This window comes from Pongo pygmaeus, chromosome 16 (genome assembly GCF_028885625.2).
Source record: "Pongo pygmaeus isolate AG05252 chromosome 16, NHGRI_mPonPyg2-v2.0_pri, whole genome shotgun sequence".
Lineage (NCBI taxonomy): Eukaryota > Metazoa > Chordata > Mammalia > Primates > Hominidae > Pongo > Pongo pygmaeus.
The window spans coordinates 23908224-23927383 of record NC_072389.2 but is presented as its reverse complement, the minus strand read 5'-3'; the positions used below and the strand labels follow the sequence as shown (position 1 = coordinate 23927383).

General features: G+C 39.3%; 1 protein-coding gene across 3 annotated transcripts in view; it reads left to right on the top strand.

The window, feature by feature from the left end:
- The window catches only part of LOC129026620 (multiple C2 and transmembrane domain-containing protein 2-like), a 58548-nt gene that overhangs the window by 2541 nt on the left and 36847 nt on the right, over positions 1–19160 (top strand). The window contains exons 1-5 of one of the 3 annotated variants that reach the window (XM_054473766.2): positions 3446–3493; positions 9909–9979; positions 10248–10390; positions 11172–11248; positions 11779–11890. In XM_054473766.2, coding sequence (XP_054329741.1) covers positions 11205–11248; positions 11779–11890 — 156 coding nt within the window. In that variant the 5' untranslated portion in view covers positions 3446–3493; positions 9909–9979; positions 10248–10390; positions 11172–11204. Of the gene's footprint in view, positions 1–3445; positions 3494–9520; positions 9980–10247; positions 10391–11171; positions 11249–11778; positions 11891–19160 lie in introns of those variants that run through there. The other 2 variants (XM_063653288.1, XM_054473767.2) reach the window with 2 other exon arrangements.

Genomic DNA, 19160 nt, shown 5'->3' with positions numbered 1-19160 from the left:
GAGCACCTGGGAACTTCTTGTAAGTGTAAATTCTCAGGCCCCACCCTAGACCTGATGAATCAGAAACTCTGGAGTAGGGCCCAGCAATCCGTGCTGCAATAAGCTGTCCAGGTGTTCAGGAACCTCTGCCATACAGCAGGTAGAAAAATGTGTTTCCTTCTGTAGGTCCAAAGCCAGGGATACTATATGTTCTGTCTTGATATGAAACAATTACATGGGGCTCTCCTTTTTTGGTGTTATAGGGACAACCATGTATGAGGTCTCTAAGCAGAAGTTCACACCCTTATTGGGGTGATGCTGGCATATAGGAGTGTGTGTGTGTGTGTGTGTGTGTGTGTATTTGTTTTGAGACAGGATCTCACTCTGTTGCCCAGGCTGGAGTGCAGTGGTGTGATCTTGGTTCACTGCAACCTCTGCCTCCCAGGCTCAAGCAATCCTCCTGCCTCAGCCTCCCAAGTAGCTGGGACAAAAGGTGCACACTGCCGTGCCTGGCTAATTTCTGTATTTTTTGTAGAGGTGGAATTTTTCCATGTTGCCCAGGCTGGTCTTGAATTCCTGAGCTCAAGCAATCTGCCTGCCTTGGCCTCCCAAAGTGCTGGGATTACAGGCATGATCAGGCATATGTTTTTAATGACCACTTTGCCAAAAGTCAATTAGTTAAATCATCTGTTCAACCAAATGACCAATTCACTGAAATTACTGAATTCATCATGTTAATATATTGGCAATATTTTTCTTCTTCTATTTATAAAGTTATAGCAATTGATATTCATAAAAATATTGGATGGGGACTTTTAAAAATAGATTTTGAAGGTCTCTGGTTCATCTTACTTGATGGGTTATAAAGACAAAACCAAAACAGCATTTTAAACAATATTTAATTTGTGTCAAGCCAAAAGAATAAGTAGTAGAAGAGACTGAATATGTCATAGCTTAAGCTGCAGACCTTGAAAGGGGAAGTCTAAGGACAGAAAAAGAGAAGATGTTAGGGGAAGAGTTGGGGGAGGGACTGAGAGTAGGGGGAGGCAGAGGAGGTATGTGGAGTCTGGGATGGTATGGGGTGGGGCTGAGGAAATTCAGGGGGGCTGTGGTGCAGGGAAGAATCTGAAGACCCAGGAGGACCTCCTTCCCCAGTTCCCTAGAGCTGCCTTATGTCTCATTGTTTATCTTCTATGTGTTGCTATAGACTTTATAAATAGTTAAACAAGTTTTAGCAACATTGAAAATTTCAGGTCATTGATTTCACTGTATATTAGTCATTGGAAATTCTTCCAGTAAAATGGGCTTTGGTAAATTGCCTGGAGCTATTGCATCTCATGGTCCATCATGTGCAGACGTTGCCCAAGGTGCCAATGGGATGTTATACATAGTTGGTCCATTTAGAGGAAGGAAGTCAATTGTGTTTGGGAGAGAAGTGCAGGAATAGTTCAATCAGAGTGGGCTAAATGGCAAAACACAGACAGGAAGGCCAGTAGAAGACTGGGGAAGAAACTATTCTGTGGTTGGTATCAAAAACAGCTCTGAGAAGCATGCGGTCCTTATCTGCAAAAGAAAGGTGGGCCATGACATACCTGGCAATGTGCATATTCTGTTTATTTTGGTGGATAAAACCACTGGCTTGGGATTCTGCTAGCTTTGAATCTACCACTATCTTAACTAATATAGATTTTTCTCTGCACAGGAAAAGTTCCTACTTTCTCAGATGACTGAGGAAAAATGCCCTGTAAATTTCCACAATGTCCATTATGGTTTCTGAAGAGGTCAATTAAGAGTGCCGCTCTAGAGCTGAGTAGCTCAGCTCTACTGTAAGAGTCCAGCAGCACCTGTTCAAAACTCAGAAACAACTTTTTTATTTTTATTTTTTTCTGGTGTCAAAGTCAGAATTTGCAGATTCCATCTAAAAGAAGCTCAGGCTTGATTCTTTTCCTAACAAAAAGAGAAGATCCTAAATATGTATATATATTCAGAAGACTATAAATGTATGTGCATAAATAGAATAGTCGCTTACTACTCTTACCCTATTAGATAAAAAATTTAAGATATGCACTTTTTTTTTTTTTTGAGATGGAGACTCATTCTGTCACCCAGGATGGAGTGCAGTGGCACGATCTCAGCTCACTGCAAGCTCTGCCTCCAAGGTTCATGCCATTCTCCTGCCTCAGCCTCCCAAGTAGCTGGGACTACAGGTGCCCGCCACCATGCCCAGCTAATTTTTTTTTGTATTTTCAGTAGAGACGGGGTTTCACTGTGTTAGCCAGGATGGTCTCGATCTCCTGACCTCGTGATCTGCCTGCCTCATCCTCCCAAAGTGCTGGGATTACAGGTGTGAGCCACAACTCCTGGCCAAGATATGTACTTTTTATATGTTTCCAAATACTATTTTTGCTGTTGGAGTTTCATATATGCAGCACAGTGTCCCTAAAGACCTGGTCAATAATTGTTGACTTGAATTTGAAATTTTAAGCTCTCCCAAAGAAAGTTATCAGATATGCCAAGATGCAAACTTAGTGTAAAAATATGGTGATAATTTTCTTTCATGAGCAAACAACTACTTTGGGAAATACATTTAATTAGAAAACTTTTCAAGCTAAAGACAACATTTCTTTTGGAGAAATTGCGTGGCTAAATTTTATAACTTGGCAAACATGCTTTGCTGATAGCAAATAAGTAAGCTTTTCCTACAAATAATGCTTTTGTATTCAACACAGTGGATTTTTAGTCCACGTTAGGAATGCTAGTTTTTAAAAAATGTTGCATAGTAAGTTGGTACATGTATATGCACAGACATACACATAAAGTGAACATTAAATTGAATCATAGAAATATATTTATGGGCTGGGCATGGTGGCTTATGCCTGTAATCTCAGCACTTTGGGAGTCCGAGGCAGGCAGATCACGAGGTCAGCAGTTCGAGACCAGACTGGCAACCATGGTGAAACCTAGTCTCTACTAAAAATACAAAAATTAGCTGGGCGTGAGGGTGGGCGTCTGTAATCTCACCTACTTGGGAGGCTGAGGCAGGAGAAGTGCTCGAACTCAGAAGGCGGAGAAGGTTGCAGTGAGCCAAGATCATGCCACTGCACTCCAGCCTGAGCCACAGAGCAAGACTCCATCTTGGGGGGAAAAAAAGTATGTATATATATATATACAATTAATAAGACTGATGTCTTATTAATTGAAGAAAGCAGGTGAATAATACTGTATAAAGACTGATCCCTGTTTATGATAAGTATGTGTGTGCATGTACATTTAAGCATATAAAGTCTAAGTACATATCTGCATATTAACCTTTTCCATAGCTATGAGTTATACCAAAAGAAAAGCAAAGAGAAGTTGTTTGTAATTAGAGCTGCATTATAGGTTCATTTTATTTGCATATGACAATTGTTCTTGAGCCATTCAATGTGATATTGTCTGTTTCTATTTGCCATTTGTATTGGTACCAGCCATGTTCTTCAGAGCACTCTTGAGGTGGTAAGAGTTCCTAAAGATGGTAAGTAAAATGAAGGGGAGATCAAAATCTTCAAATTCTATGGTTCTTAGTGACTCTTTCCTGATGATAGACTTGAGTTGCCATAGGTCCTTACTGAGCTGCCTGTTATTTGTATCAATTATATCTCCAAAGTGCTCTGAAATCCTCAGTGAATACAACAGTAGGTAAAGAAATAGCCAGTCCTTATGAGGACTTAGTGATTTTTAATTTTTATACAGCTCTTTCCTTCTAGGACAGCTCAGATTACTTTATGGAAATTTTCTCAAATCACACGGAATCCCTGTGAGAAGTAAGATAAGGAATTTTTTATCAAACTTAAGAGAATATGATATAATTTTCACACCTTTAGAGGTGGCAATAGAAGAAATACTATAGAAACAAATCAGGGAACATTAACTTGGAAAATTAAAGTAAAATAAATGAATAATTATTGCTGCATGCATTGTCATACACTCTTCCCCTTTATAACTTGAGTAGTAATACTTAATAGCACTAGTGAGGCATTCTCAGCAAATGGCTGAAGCCTGCTATCATTGAAGTATATTGGATCACTCAGTTCTCAAAATAATCCCTTGAAGTTGGTAGTTTTCTATCTTACAAGTGAAGATCTACAGCATAAGGAAATTGAGTAAATGGCCCAAAGTTACACAGTTAGTAAAAGGAAAGCCTGAGATTTTAATTCACCGTGTCTATCTAACTTCAAAATTTATTCATTCATTCATCACATGAGTATAATCCATCTACCAGGCATATTAGGCACCTCTGGGCATTAATCTTACCTTCCAGGAGCTTTTATTTGAAGAAATTTAATAATACACTCATAGGTGGTCCAAATAATGTTTTCTATATTTAAATAAATTTGTAAAATATGGAGTAGAAAAGTTTAAGGTTTTTTTATTTTGTTTGTTTAGAGAGACAGGGTCTTGCTCTGTTAGCCAGGTTACAGTGCAGTGGCATAATCCTAGCTCACCCTAAACTCAAAATCTTGGGCTCTAGCAGTTCTCCTGCATCAGTTTCCTGAGTAGCTAGGACCACAAGCACATGCAACCACAACTAGCTAATTTTTTGAAGCAACTTTTTTTTTTTTTTTTTTTTTTTTTTTTCTGGTGGAGATGGGGTCTCGCCGTGTCACACAGGCTGGTCTCAAACTCCTGGCCTCAAGTGATCCTCCTGCTTTGGCCTCTCAAAGTGCTGGGATTTATAGGCATGAGCCACTGCATCCAGCCTGTCATTTGTCTGTACTGCATTTCTTAGCATAGTTTAATATTTTATGCTATATTATGAAAGTTCTAGGCTAGGAAATAGTAAGCAGTTTTTCTTTTTTCTTTCTTGTTTTTATTTTTCTTTTCTTTTTTTTTTTTTTTTGAGATGGAGTCTCCCTCTGCTGCCCAGGCTGGAGTGCAGTGGCACAATCTTGGCTCACAGCAAGCTCCGCCTCCCGGGCTCACGCAATTCTCCTGCCTCAGCCTCCCGAGTAGCTGGGACTACAGGCGCCCGCCACTGCGCCCGGCTAATTTTTTGTATTTTTAGTAGAGACGGGGTTTCATCGTGTTAGCCAGGATGGCCTCGATCTCCTGAACTCATGATCCACCTGCCTCAGCCTCCCAAAGTGCTGGGATTACAGGCGGCCACAGCGGCTGGCCAATAGTAAGCAGCTTTTCTAAATGGTTTGGATCACATACCCTTTCCCGTCCGCGGGGTGTCTCTCGAGATGAAGTTCTATGGAAGTGCTTTTTAGGGCACTTTGCAAAACCTTGAGTAGGTCCTTCTTGTGGTCTGGTCCCAGCTTTCTCCTCAGTCCTCAACTCCCTGTTGCTATATTTTCTCAGTTATAAGGTTTCCTAGCTTTACCTTCTTTCTTCATTCTAAATTATAAGCTGCTGTCGGATTTATATTTCTAAACCTTGGCTCCAAACACTTTACCCTGCTGCTCATGAGTGAAACTGAATTTCCTTCCCTCTTCATACTAAAATAATTCCAGATGAGCCAAAGGCTTAAGTGGTGTAAAAAAAAAGAAAGACTATAAAATCAGTGGAAGAAAACATAGCTGAATTAATTGAAAATTTTGTGGTGACAGGCTGGGCGTGGTGGCTCACGCCTGTAATCTCAGCCTTTGGGAGGCCAAGGCGGGTGGATCACAAGTTCAGGAGATAGAGACCATCCTGGCTAACATGGTGAAACCCCATCTCTACTAAAAATACAAAAAATTAGCCAGGCGTGGTGGCGGGCGCCTGTGGTCCCAGCCACTTGGGAGGCTGAGGCAGGAGAATGGCGTGAAGCCAGGAGGTGGAGCTTGCTGTGAGCCCGAGATCGCGCCACTGTGCTCCAGCCTGGGTGACAGAGGGAGGCTCCGTCTCAAAACAAACAAACAAACAAACAAAAAACCATTTGTAGTGACAACATTGCTTCTAAACAGGATGTTAAACTACAAAGCCATAAATACAACTTAGGAAAATTTGATGAAATAAAAATGAAAATCACTTATTGCCAGAAATAACGTAAGTCTCAACAAATTCCGACAAGACTTATAGTCAATGGCTGATTGACTTCCATAATAAAGGGGCTCATTTAAATCCATAAGCAAAGGACAAAATCATAGGCCCTTCATATTCATTTCTCCAGCAGTTTCATTGTTAAAATTTTCCTCTGAATATCATCACTTACAGACTCCAAGATAATTATAGAAGGATGTCTATTGCAGTATTGTTTGTACTAGTTAATAAAAGCAGAAAAGATATTAATATCCATTATTTAGTAACTAGTTACATAAACTAACACAATGCAGTCAGTTTTTTAAAAAACAGTGGATCTATATTGCTGGTATGAGCAGAGCTCCAAGGAATGTTAATTGTGAAAGCACGAGTCCACTAAAAACAGTTCTTATATATTTTTTTCCTGTAAAATGCCCAAGAAACTATTTATGGTGGGTATATTAGACAAATGAGAATCAGCGAACCAGTACTAGGGTAGAGATTTTACTTTTCATCCCTTTCAGAGTTGTGTGCCTATACTACCTTTCTTAAAAATTAAAAAAAAACAAGTGAAGAGGAAAATAAAACACCTGTATTTATTACAGATTATAAACTGAACTGCTTATTTTGCTTTTATAGGGTACTTGGGCCTCTGACTCAAATCTGTTTTTTACAACTTTATTTCTCATTATATGTTCTTCCCGCAATCTCTGGATGGATTGAAATGCATGCTCGGCACCACACCACTCTAGACATTTTGGGTCTCCTTCTCTCCTTCACTATTTTTTTTTTTTTTTTTTGAGATGGAGTCTTGCTCTGTCGCCCAGGCTGGAGTGCAGTGGCATGATCTTGGCTCACTGCAAGCTCTGCCTCCCAGGTTCATGCTATTCTCCTGCCTCCACCTCCTGAGTAGCTGGGACTACAGGCACCCGCCACCATGCCCGGCTAATTTTTTTTTTTTTTTGTATTTTTAGTAGAGACGGGGGTTTCACTGTGTTAGCCAGGATAGTCTCGATCTCCTGACCTTGTGATCCACCAGCCTTGGCCTTCCAAAGTGCTGGGATTACAGGCATGAGCCACCATGCCGGGCTCCCAGGTTCACTTCTGTTGGGACACTTCTGTCTTGGACTTCGTGGTATATTTCTGGGTTGCCTGCTGCCCCTTAGGTGAAGAAGAGCAGGATCTGGGATGAATGCACTTTGTAACCTCCTGGAGTGCTCAGCACGGAGCCATGCTCAGAAATGGCCAGAAGCTGTTTGTGGCACATTAGCATGCCTGACAGATGCAGCATCGAGGGAGACTTGATGACCCGTGGTGTCAGTGAGCAAGAGTAGAAACAACGGCTGTCACACATAGTCATTAGGAAGGGAAGTGGGTGCAACATTTTTAGAGGACTGATGACTGGCTGTTAGTTTTGCTCAGCATATATATGTGTGTGTGTATATATATATATATGTACTGCTGTGTGTTTGGAATGGAGCAGGACACTCAGGCCATGAATGCATAACATCTTGATAATCAGTCTACGTCTGAGGCTGAGGGACTCCTTCAGGTCCAAATGGCAGAATTGGTGACTGCCCCAGAATAGAGGCACTGTCTCTGGACTCCTGGCTTCATTTTCCTCACCGAGTACCACACTACTACAAGAGCCTCATTGTGTCTGAAGCTCCCAGTGAACAAGGTTAAAGTCCACCCATTCAGGTGTCACTCATCATTTGTATAATCTGGGAGTTGCATTCCTGAGTGGCTGACCCCTTTTCAGAAGCTGCCTAGTTGAGATGTCACTTCTCTGACAGTGAGGCACTTAAGCTCAGAGAGAAAATCACAATGTGCTCCCCCCCGTCAAATTTTCCCTAACAATTAACGCGGCACTAACTTGACACCCTCTTTCCTTGTTTGGCTTTGTAAACCCCTGTCCCTTTTCCTATTAATTCCAGACATCAATATTTTCTTTCACACAACTGCCACCATTCAGGCATGGAACAGTTTGTACATTATGTAGTTGTCAAAATGCCTGGGGATTACCCAGTATGCCTTGCCTGTGAGAAACTGACACCACCGTGGCCTAGTTTTGAGATGATTATTTTGAAAGTACGCTGACAAGCATGAAGACCTGATCCTAGAGTGGTAATTTCATTTAATTAAAGGCCTCTTTTTATTATAGTTTTCCCCCACTTTTTGATATATATATATATGTATATATATATATATATCTCAGAATGATTGTGAAAGTCAGCCTCACCAGATGTGTTCTCTTTTGCTGTAAGAGGGAGGGGGTGGGGGTGGGCGGATCGCACTGTCACTAGTGAGCATTTCACTGAATGGCTGTGAATGCATTCATGTTTACTGTTCTTCTCAGAACTGCCCCTGAACACAGCATGTGTGTGTGTGTGCGTGCGTGCACATGTGCATGTCCAAGTTTAAAATACAGACTGATGGGCTTCTACTCCTATGCTATCAAACTTAAAATGTGAGATTTGACTATGTATATGTGTATATTTGCAGCTGATTTAATTTTTGTTTAAAGTTAGTACCCTTGCAATACTGGAAGGCTGACTTCTCAAAATTGTGCCTTTACTTAGTCTAGTAAGGCTTTAAACCATGGCTGCTATTTTACTTCATAGCGATGTTAATTTCAGTTCAAATACCTGGGAAATGTAGTGCATTGCATTTTCAGTAATATTTAGTACTGGAGCTAAATAGAAATATTAAAAGGAGCTGAAAAAATAAAAGATTGAAGTGATAATGCATGATGGATATTAATGATTTGATAAATGTTGTGACAGAGTAGCCTAAGTAAATTTTGATATAATATTGTTAGACTATATTGGCTTGAGGTTGATATCAGCAATTCATTTCAATAAATATTCTGGGGACCTACCTTGGGTACTGTCCAAGGCACAGGGGAGATATCAGTGAACAGACTGGGGCTGTTGGTCTTTGTATGCTTATTCACTGTGCCGTGTTTCAAAATTAACTATAGTATCATAACTCCCCAAGTTAGATTTTCTTTCTTTGTAGCGTTATCAGCTGGCCTTCATTTATTTCCTCATTAAGGAGATTGCTCATTCATTTGTGCCTTCTTCACCCACTGTTCACTAGGTAGTAATGAACAAGTGTATTCCAAGCATTGTAGCATGAGACGCACATGCATGTAACACACACACAATACATAATCCATGTATTATGTTTGGGGCATTTTTTTAACTTTGATTGATCTGAAAAGCATGGAGGAGGGTCTGCCATCAGCCCTTCTTTTTGCTTTGGGCAGAGTAACTGGAGGGACATTATTAATTTTTTTTTTTTTTTTTTACGGAGTCTCGCTCTATCGCCCAGGCTGGAGCGCAGTGGCGCCATCTCAGCTCACTGCAAGCTCCGCCTCCCAGATTCACTCCATTCTCCTGCCTCAGCCTCCCCAGTAGCTGGGACTACAGGCACCTGCCACCATGCCTGGCTAATTTTTTTGTATTGTTAGTAGAGATGGGGTTTCACCATGTTAGCCAGGATGGTCTCGATCCCCTGATCTCGTGAATCCGCCCACCTCGGCCTCCCAAAGTGCTGGGATTACAGGCGTGAGCCACTGTGCCCGGCCCTTTTGGCGTCTGTTTCAAAGTTCCCAGGGAGGAGCCGGGCAGGTCAGCGGTGTCGGCGCTGAGGCCAGGTGAGGGCCTGGCTGATGTGGAGTTCAGCTGGCCTGGCGGAGACAATGTTGGCTGCTTTAGTGCAGGGGTGGGGAGGCAGCAAAGAATGGCAACTTTGTCAATTTAATCTCTATGCCTCCAGTTTCACTTGTAGCCCCATTGTGCCTTGTTTCGAGCCAGTGATTCCCGAGATTTATTTATTATGATTATATTTTCAAGTACAGGATTCTGTTGAATCAGCCATCTGGCGAAATGTTTGAAACTGATTTCTTTCACTTTTCATTGACTTGCTGCGGTTCCTAGGAGGGGTGGCTTCTCTCCAGGACTTCTGACCCTGTTAGCTGGTGCTGGTGGATTTTACTTCTTGAATTTTTGTGAGTAGTATAGGGGTGACCTACCCACAATGAAACAAAACAAAAATGTTCAAGGAGCCCATTTATATTCTACCACTAAAGGGAAAAAAGAATCATTCATTTACCCCAAATTGTTTTATGTCTCCCTCCATCCTCCACCTTTGAGGCCTTTAATCTCTGTGCAGGGAGACATTAGCCTGGGGAGTGGGGAAAGGATCTTTATTTAGTGAAGGTCCCAGGCTTTTACATGTATTTTAAAATTCTGTCTTGTTTCCTTTTTCTTTTAAAGGCACAAGTGATCCTTATGTGAAATTTAAGCTGACTGGGAAGGTGCTGTACAAAAGTAAAGTCATATATAAGAACTTGAACCCAGTTTGGGATGAGATAGTTGTATTGCCAATACAAAGCCTTGATCAAAAGCTACATGTGAAGGTAATCACAGACGGCTTTTAAATCTGCTCCTTTATTAAAAACATTTCTCAGCAGTTTCTCATGTCCTCTTAGAAGTGAACTTGCCAAAATTAATTATTTTATTAGGCCAGATTTAAAATGTTAATATAGGAGAAATTCCTTATACTGTTTGTTGAAACTCTATGTTTCTCTTCAATGAGATGTACTCCAGTGAAAATCAGAGTGAAAATAATATCTATCTATATACATTGATTGTATTTAAATCTACCAAATGTGGAAGAATTATTACTGGTAGTGCCATGGTGACAAGTACTAAAGCCTTTCTCATTAGGAATATCTTTATACTTAACAGAGCTTCAAGCCACCAGTTGTAAGCACCAATTGCTACAACATCTGGGTTAAAACTGCATGAGTTGAGTGCAGGATGAGATTGCTATAGAAAATTTAGCAAATTTCTATTTAATTGGCAGATCTGCTCACTGTGGAAAATGCTAAATTTTAATGACAGGCTATTTAAACTACAGAGCGTGGTCCATTGTGCATAACATTTCAATGGGTATAAATACTGCCTTAAAAGAAATTGTTGCTGTTATTTTGATCATAGTAGGCAAAATGGGCAAGATTGAATAATTTTGTTCTCTGCATTGGCTTGACTAAATTTCTCTTTAACTATACTATGCAAAGTATTTCAGGATCTGAAAGAGTGATTTCAAAATTTCCAACCTATTGCATTTGTTAATAATTTGATAAACTCGGTTGTTTTACTATAATAATGTGTTATTGACCTCTGCCCTCTTTGTAGGTATATGATTGAGATTTAACCACATCTGATTTCATGGGTCCTGCATTTGTCATTCTCAGTGATCTTGAGCTTAACAGGTACCGTAGTTTTACTTTGTAATTGTTATTGATGAATTTTAGAGGGAACTCATGATAATGTTAAATGGTGCTGTTGAGGTCAAATGACAAAAACATCATATCTGAACAAATGAAAGAGAGCTTTAAAGTGTTATAACTCTCAGTGTATTTTTAAGGATTTTTGCTTTCTAGGTGCCAAATATATTTGTCAGATGTTAAGTATTTTATAATGCAAAGTGTGTATTGGATTTCATACTTTCATTTGTTAATACTCAGTTTCATTAACCTAACTTAAAATTAAAACAAGTGTTTACATTTTATTTGGGTGGTAAGGGAGGGGGGTCAGTTAACCAACTGTTGAATTAAACAATGCCAAACAGGTTCTCTACCCTGAATATAATTGTTTTATTTTCACTAAATTTTGTGCTTTCTTAACATTGTGTCTAATCCTTATTCAGAGGTAGGAGACTTTTACCATAAGCTCCTGATGCGTGTAGGTCAATACAATCCTGTAATACATGGTAGCATTATTTGTTGCTTTTTGCTTTTAGAACAACTGAACATATTTTAAGACTGGAAGATCCAAACAGTTTAGAAGATGACATGGGAGTGATCATCTTAAATTTGAACCTAGTGGTAAAACAGGGTGATTTCAAGAGACATGTGAGTATCTTTTGAAATGGCTCATTTTGTCCTGTGTAAGCAGCTCATTGCAAGTGTCCTTTGATAGCTAGCAGATGACTGATTATTTTTGCAATTATTTTAGGGGGGTGAAACATATTATGGAGTCTTAAAATATCTGTTTTTTAATACAGTGCTATTTTTTGAAGCACTGGAAAGGAAACTCGTTAAGGAATTATTTCTTTTGTGTTATTAAGATGATCGGGCATACATTTGCAGCATTTTGATTTCTTCTTTCTTTTTTTAATTTTAGCTACCAAGTTTTCCATTGGGAGTTCTTTTGAGAAGATACAAATTTTAATGTTCACTGGTCTAGTACATGGAAATTTCTAGTTGATATAGTACCTATCAAAGATGTCTGTAACATCAGTGAAGCATTAGATTTTGTCACAATATGATTGGGACTCTTCTTATGAGCAAAAATGTGGATACAAATCATAATCTTATTTTATTTGGGATTATATTTTATAATTCTAAGGCTATACTAGAACAAAAGCATCTTTGATTATGACTTATTTGAAAAGTATTTTTAAAGCCAATTAAAGTACCTGCTTTTTAAGATGTGTTATAATTTAGCATGTTTATAGTCCAATGTAAAAATATAAAACCTATTTATAATTAGGTCTCCAGTAATGCCTCTTGAATTGAGGCAGTGGGGTGGATGGGGAGAATATTTTTCATTTTGACATCACTTAACGCTTTTAGTTGTAGTTTTTCATGATGAAAATCATGACTGATTTACTAGTAAACTCATAGAAGATAGGTTAAAGCAGTAGGAAAACTGTAGTGTGACTTTTCAATTGCCTTTTCAAAGACTCAACTAAATATCTGCTATTTTTAATTTGAATTCCTTTTATTACTTGTTTTTCAAAAGTGGCATTGTTGACACTTGGGACCTCATTAAAAGAGATTTTAGTGTTAAAATGTCTTAAATTAATGTTGAAAATAAAAGCATTTTTTCTCATTCCACCTAAAGAAGGAGGGATTTTCTTTAGCTTCTTAGTCTTGACAGCATTGCTGCTGCATCTATGACTCTGGGTTCAGTGTCAGTGTGTACAGTAGGTGACCGGTGACTTCAGCTGGGGGCCAGGTTATAGCACGTAATGTAAATAGGTATCATTTGTCATGTGGTTGACAACTTGCCAGCTGTTATCTTCAAAAAATTTCTTATATATTCAAGTGAGGTTTCTAAAGGTAATTGATTTCTCCATGAAAATAGCTGCATATTCAAATGACTGCCTTTGTGAATTTTTCTATAGCATATTAGATTATGTTTAACAGTAATATTTACACTTAAAAGATATTCAATATTGCCAAAATTTGGAGTTTTAACATAATGCCATTTTAGTTTCAATTTATTTCAAATTGCAGAATAGTTAATACTAGATACAGCTTGGAGTTGATTTTGTAAAAGATCTCAAAGAGACTATCTTTTCAGGGCTTAAGAACACCACAGTTTCCTCTTAATGTGGGCCTGGTTTCCTCTGACTCCCTCACCTCTCATGTTGAAGACTTTGTCAGAATATCTGTGCTGTCCGCTCACTCGTGTGCTTCCTTATTTTCTTTGGTCTTTGTCTGGCAGAAGCCTAGTATACAATATATTGATAATATATATACACACAAATGTATTTTTATCCCCATATATATACACACACACACATATTTATCTCCATATATATATACACACACATATATATTTATCTCCATATATACACACATATTTATCTCCTATATATACACACGTATTTATCTTCATGTATATACATACGTACGTATTTATCTCCATATATACACATATATTTATATATACAAACATATATTTATCTCCATATATACATACACATACACATATATTTATCTCCATAAATGTGGATATGGAGATAAATATATATGTATGTGTATATATATGGACACATGTATATACACATCCATATATACATATATACACACATATATGAATACATATATACACATATGGAGATAAATGTATATTATATATATATAATGGAAATATAGAAAACTCTGCCTAGTCTTTCCTGTTCTGATTGGTAGTTTTTTTTCCATTTATATATTTGATCAAAGAAAATTAATTGAGGAACACTTTATTCTGGGCCATGTGTGGTTATTCAGCTAACAGTGCACATTGTGAGCCCTTGGGGTATAATAGATTATCAGAATCTTAGTTCTTTTCATTGAGTTTGAGTTAATCATTAAAACATTTTTATATTGGTGATTTTAAGTGAGAATGACCAGCACTTGGGACTGGAAATCAGTAGATTATTTGAATGAGATAATTTGTTTATAAATTTCCATTATAATTTAAACTCTGGTTCAGAGATTTCTGTTTAGATTCTCAGCTCTTTATCCATTTTTCTTCCAATCATCTTTGAGTAGGCTTTGTTGCTTTAGAACCAAGCTGACAAAAATCTCAGTATGTGCAAAATGTTTATGAATTTACCCTTGTGTCCAGGGACTTAAATGTATATGAGAATGGTGCAGGCAGAAGGGAAGACACTGGCTGGAAGGCTGACAGTTCTGTGTTTTTGCATAGCAAAAATTAAAAAAATAGTAGCTAAAATTATGAGCTCTATTCTCAGACTGCCTGGGTTTGAATCCTAGCTCCACCAGTGGTCTGGTGAATGAAAATAATTATTTAAACTCTCTAAGCTGTAACTTCCTCATATGTGAAACAAGGATAAAAAGGGTGTCTGTTTTATAGGGTTGTGAAGATTGAAATTATCAAATATGGTGCTTGGAATTGGGTAGAAACACTCAATATATGGTAGTTGGTAGCACTGTAGGAAGTGAATAGGAATAGTCATTTTCCGTTAATTTCTTTACATGCTTTATCTTGTATAGTTGTTATAAAAAATCAAGTAAGGCCAGGCGCAGTGGCTCATGCCTGTAATCCCAGCACTTTGGGAGGCCGAGTTGGGGGGATCACGAGGTCAGGAGATCAAGACCATCCTGGCTAACATGGTGAAACCCCGTCTCTACTAAAAAATACAAAAAATTAGCCGGGCGTGGTGGCCAGCGCCTGTAGTCCCAGCTACTCGGGAGGCTGAGGCAGGAGAATGGCGTGAACCCGGGAGGTGGAGCTTGCAGTGAGCCGAGATTGAGACACTGCACTCCAGCCTGGGTGACAGAGCAAGACTCCATCTCAAAAAGAAAAAAAAAATCAAATGAGTTACTATCCGTCAAAGGGCCCTAAATGGCCCTGTGTACCTGAAAGATGGTAATTAATTTTGGTGGTTGGTTTGGGTGAAAAGATCTGTCACTGTTCCGGGAAAATACGCAAAAAACCCCCCCACCAAAAACCTTGATATTAATATCCAGTAGCACCACTGCACTCCAGCCTGGGCGACAGAGCGAGACTCCGTCTCAAAAAAAAAAAAAAAAAAAAAAAGTTTCTGTAACCACCCAAAGCAGTGAAGTTTCCCAGAATGCTTTGGTGGAGCCTGACAAAGCAGTGTTTTCTCATTTATTGATTCTGCCGCTGCACTGAAACACTGGTACTGCACAACCATAACCATCTTTAGTTAGGGCACTTGGGTCTGTGGAAGAGCACTGGCAGTTTGTGGAAGAACATAAAGGCTAGAAAGAAAAATAGTGAGCTGGGAGAATAGTGGCATCTAGGGAGGACAGGAGAGGTTATGGAAGAATGGCCAAAGGAATGAGGAGGGATAGAAAAAATGTTGACGGCCTGGATAAAGTCATCAAAAATATGAAGGGAACAGAAGATCCCGGAGAGCAGTATTTATATGTACACTTCAGAGCTGTGTCTTAGAACTGAGCTGTTTGTCTTTTTTTGCTTTTTTGCCATCATGGTAGTTTCGCGAATTTGACTTCAGTGCACTGGGTGCAGGGACGTAATACATGCCCATCCTGAGTGTATATATTTAATAAAATCCTAGATAAATAAAGTTCACTTTATTTACTTTTGAAAGCTACTTATGCTCTTATTCAAGGTATGCAAGTTATATTTTGCTAGAAATTTCAATTATGTTGACTTTTTGCTCTGAGAATGTGCAGTTTTAAAGAGAAAAGTCAGGTGGTGTCTAATTTGGCTTATGGAAATGGAGACTTTATAGACACTTGATTAACAATCTGTAAAAGTGTTAAAAGACCCTGGTCGGCCTATCTTTTGGTATTTTTAAACTATAAGGTTCTAGTTCAGGATTTCCACATTGTATTTAATATTATGTAATAATTTGACATACGGAAGATTACTTAGCTATGAGTATTGAAAATTTTACTAGTCCTAAGTAATGTATTACCTAAAAATATCATTGGCTTTTTCTTATAATAACTTAGAATCTAGAATCTTTTTCTTATAATAACTTTAGGTAACTGCTTCTTAATGCCATAAATTTATGATTTTGTATCACCCAAAAGGTTCCTGAATGGCCTTTGTAGATTCTTTTTTCAACTGTTTTCTTTTTTTTTTTTTTAGATTTTATTTTATTTTATTTATTATTATTATTATTATTATTGTTATTATTGTACTTTAGGTTTTATGGTACATGTGCGCAATGTGCAGGTAAGTTACATATGTGTACATGCGCCATGCTGGTGCGCTGCACCCACTAACTCGTCATCTAGCATTAGGTATATCTCCCAATGCTATCCCTCCCCCCTCCCCCACTGTTTTCTAACTATTCTGTCCTGGATTTCAACATAGTAAATACAATGAGATTGTCTTTAAAAATAGGTTCAGGTTTCACCCAAAAGCTTTTTAAAATGGGCATTTAAATAAGAATTGGGAATTTGATTTAATAGGGTTGAGTTAGACACCTAGTTCTCTTTATGTATTTACTATATACAATCTTCGGTGTGACTAGATCTGTTTCCAAACCTTATTTCTGTCTTTTCTAATTTGTGTAACAATTAGAGAGCTAAAAAATATTAACAATGGTTATTTATCTCACATCAAATAGTCTAATATAAAGAAAAAAAGCAATGATAAAAAATGGCTTTGACAAATTACTGATTGTGTTCAGAAACTTTGCACATATTCTCTCTCTCTCACACACACACACACCACACCCCTTGGCTATTATTTGGGTGTGTATAGGTGTTATCTCTGACTACAATGGCTATTTGGTTATGGATTTTCTTTACTTTAGATGCATTTTCACTGAGATAAGTACATACTCTTACATAACCTCTCTTTTGACCACTGTTGTGTGTATCAATATGTCTGCTGTCTAAAGTAAGAAACATGACCTATACTAGCGTAACTTTTTTTTCTGTATGAAATTAATTAACTAGTAGTGCCCATTGTTGGCCTGTTTGGTTTTATATTGTTTTATTCTGGTTCCTCTCTGTTATTGCAAAGGCTGACCTCTGCAAGCTACATTCTCTAGGCACTCCTATCACCAGGTCTCCACCTGGCTACGTGCAATGAGAGGACAGTCACAGAATTTGGAGGGACTCAATCGTGCTTCCCCTCTCCCTCTCCCCCTTCCCATCTCTCCTTCTCCCTTCCTACTCCCTCCTCCCCCTCCCCCTCCCCTCTCTCCCTCCTACTCCCCCTCCCCTCCTATGCTCCCTCTCCTCCTTCCCCTTCTTCCCCTCCCCTTCTCCCTTCCCCCTCCCCCTTCCCCTCTCCCCCCTCCCTCCCTTCTCTCCCTCTTCCCCTCCTCTCTCTCCTGAATGGCCTTTGTAGATTCTTTCCCTCTCCCCCTCCCCCCTCCCCCTTCCCCTCTCTCCCCTACTCCTCTCTCCTCCTCCCCTTCCCTTCTCTTCCCCTCCCTTCTCTCCCTCTTCCCCTCCCGTCTCTCCCTCTTCCCTTCTCCTCTCTCCCTCTTCCCCTCCCCTCTCTCCCTCTTCCCCTCCCCTCTCTCCCTCTTCCCCTCCCCTCTCTCCCTCTTCCCCTCCCCTCTCTCCCTCTTCCCCTCCCCTCTCTCCCTCTTCCCCTCCCCTCTCTCCCTCTTCCCCTCCCGTCTTCCCCCGCCACTTCTCCTCTCCCTCCTCTCTCCTCTCTCTCCTCTCTCCTCTCTCTCTGTCGCCCCCTCTCTCAAATGAACTGTTCTGTGTCCAGAGTCCAGATGGGAACCAGGAGGAAGTTTTCTGATTGCTTTGTCTGTAGTCATGTATTTTGGGATTGAAAAGGAGCTACTCAAAGATGCCACTTCTGTCGTCTTCTAGGTAAATGCACTCTCTCACTGTCCCACTTTCTCTAATTGAACTCACATGTCTTATTTCTGTGTCAGCCCAGAAAGTAGTATAAGAAAAACCCTCTTGCAGGAGGAAATATGGTCCATTTGAGGAATTAAAAGAAGTGTGTTGTATCTGGAATTATTCCTCAATTAATAAAGTGCTTTTTGTTTGTTGTACTGTTTTTTTGTTTTCATACATTCTTAACTGAATTCAAATGCCCACTCCTAGTAACAACTTTTGCCTTTTTATTTTCTTGGTTAAACTCAAAGGACTGAAGACTTGCATACTCAAAACAGCCACATTTGTCTATGTGCTTATACACCTATCACTGTTTGCTTGTCTGTTTTCCATCTATGATCTAATGTAGCTAATCTATCTACCTGTCTCTATCTGTCATCTACTTCTATTTTATCTGTCATCAATCAATCAATCTAAATGTGGCACCGCACTGACCCACTGCTGAATGTCTTAACCTTGATCCTTCTGATATCTTATTATGAAGTCGAGGTCAGTGTTAACCTGGACAGAATGACTTCTAGAGGTTTTTCTCCTTCCAGGAAACTGTAGCCATGTTTAGGTGAAGCTATCAATTTATCAGAACTTTCAAAGCTTGTATGTACTCCATACCAGAGGGACAGAGGGACTGTCTTCCTTAACATCTCATCAAATCTCTCCTCTCAATTATGTTCGACTCAATTTTGCCCCAAAACCTCTCATTAAGCACATACTCTTGTGGTAGAACCTATCCTTGGATACAAAGATGAATTGGACTTAGTCATCAGAATTGATGAGCAGGTAGGAGAGATGAGAATTAGTGACGGGGGTATTCAAAGGGTGCAATGAGACCATTATCCTGGCCTTGCAGGTGGGTGGAGTGGGTTGGACGCTGGTCTCTGTGTTGGGCTCAGGGAAGCCCTCAGATGAGAAAAAGACTGGAATGAATCTCATCAAATGAGAAGGGGGATGACATGAATGGAAACATTTCAGGATAAAATAATGTGGCATATGGTAAGAGCTCCAAACTATTTATGTAGGGCTCTAAACAGCTTGCTTTCCAGTGTGTCCCCTGGACCAGCCACAGCTGGTAACA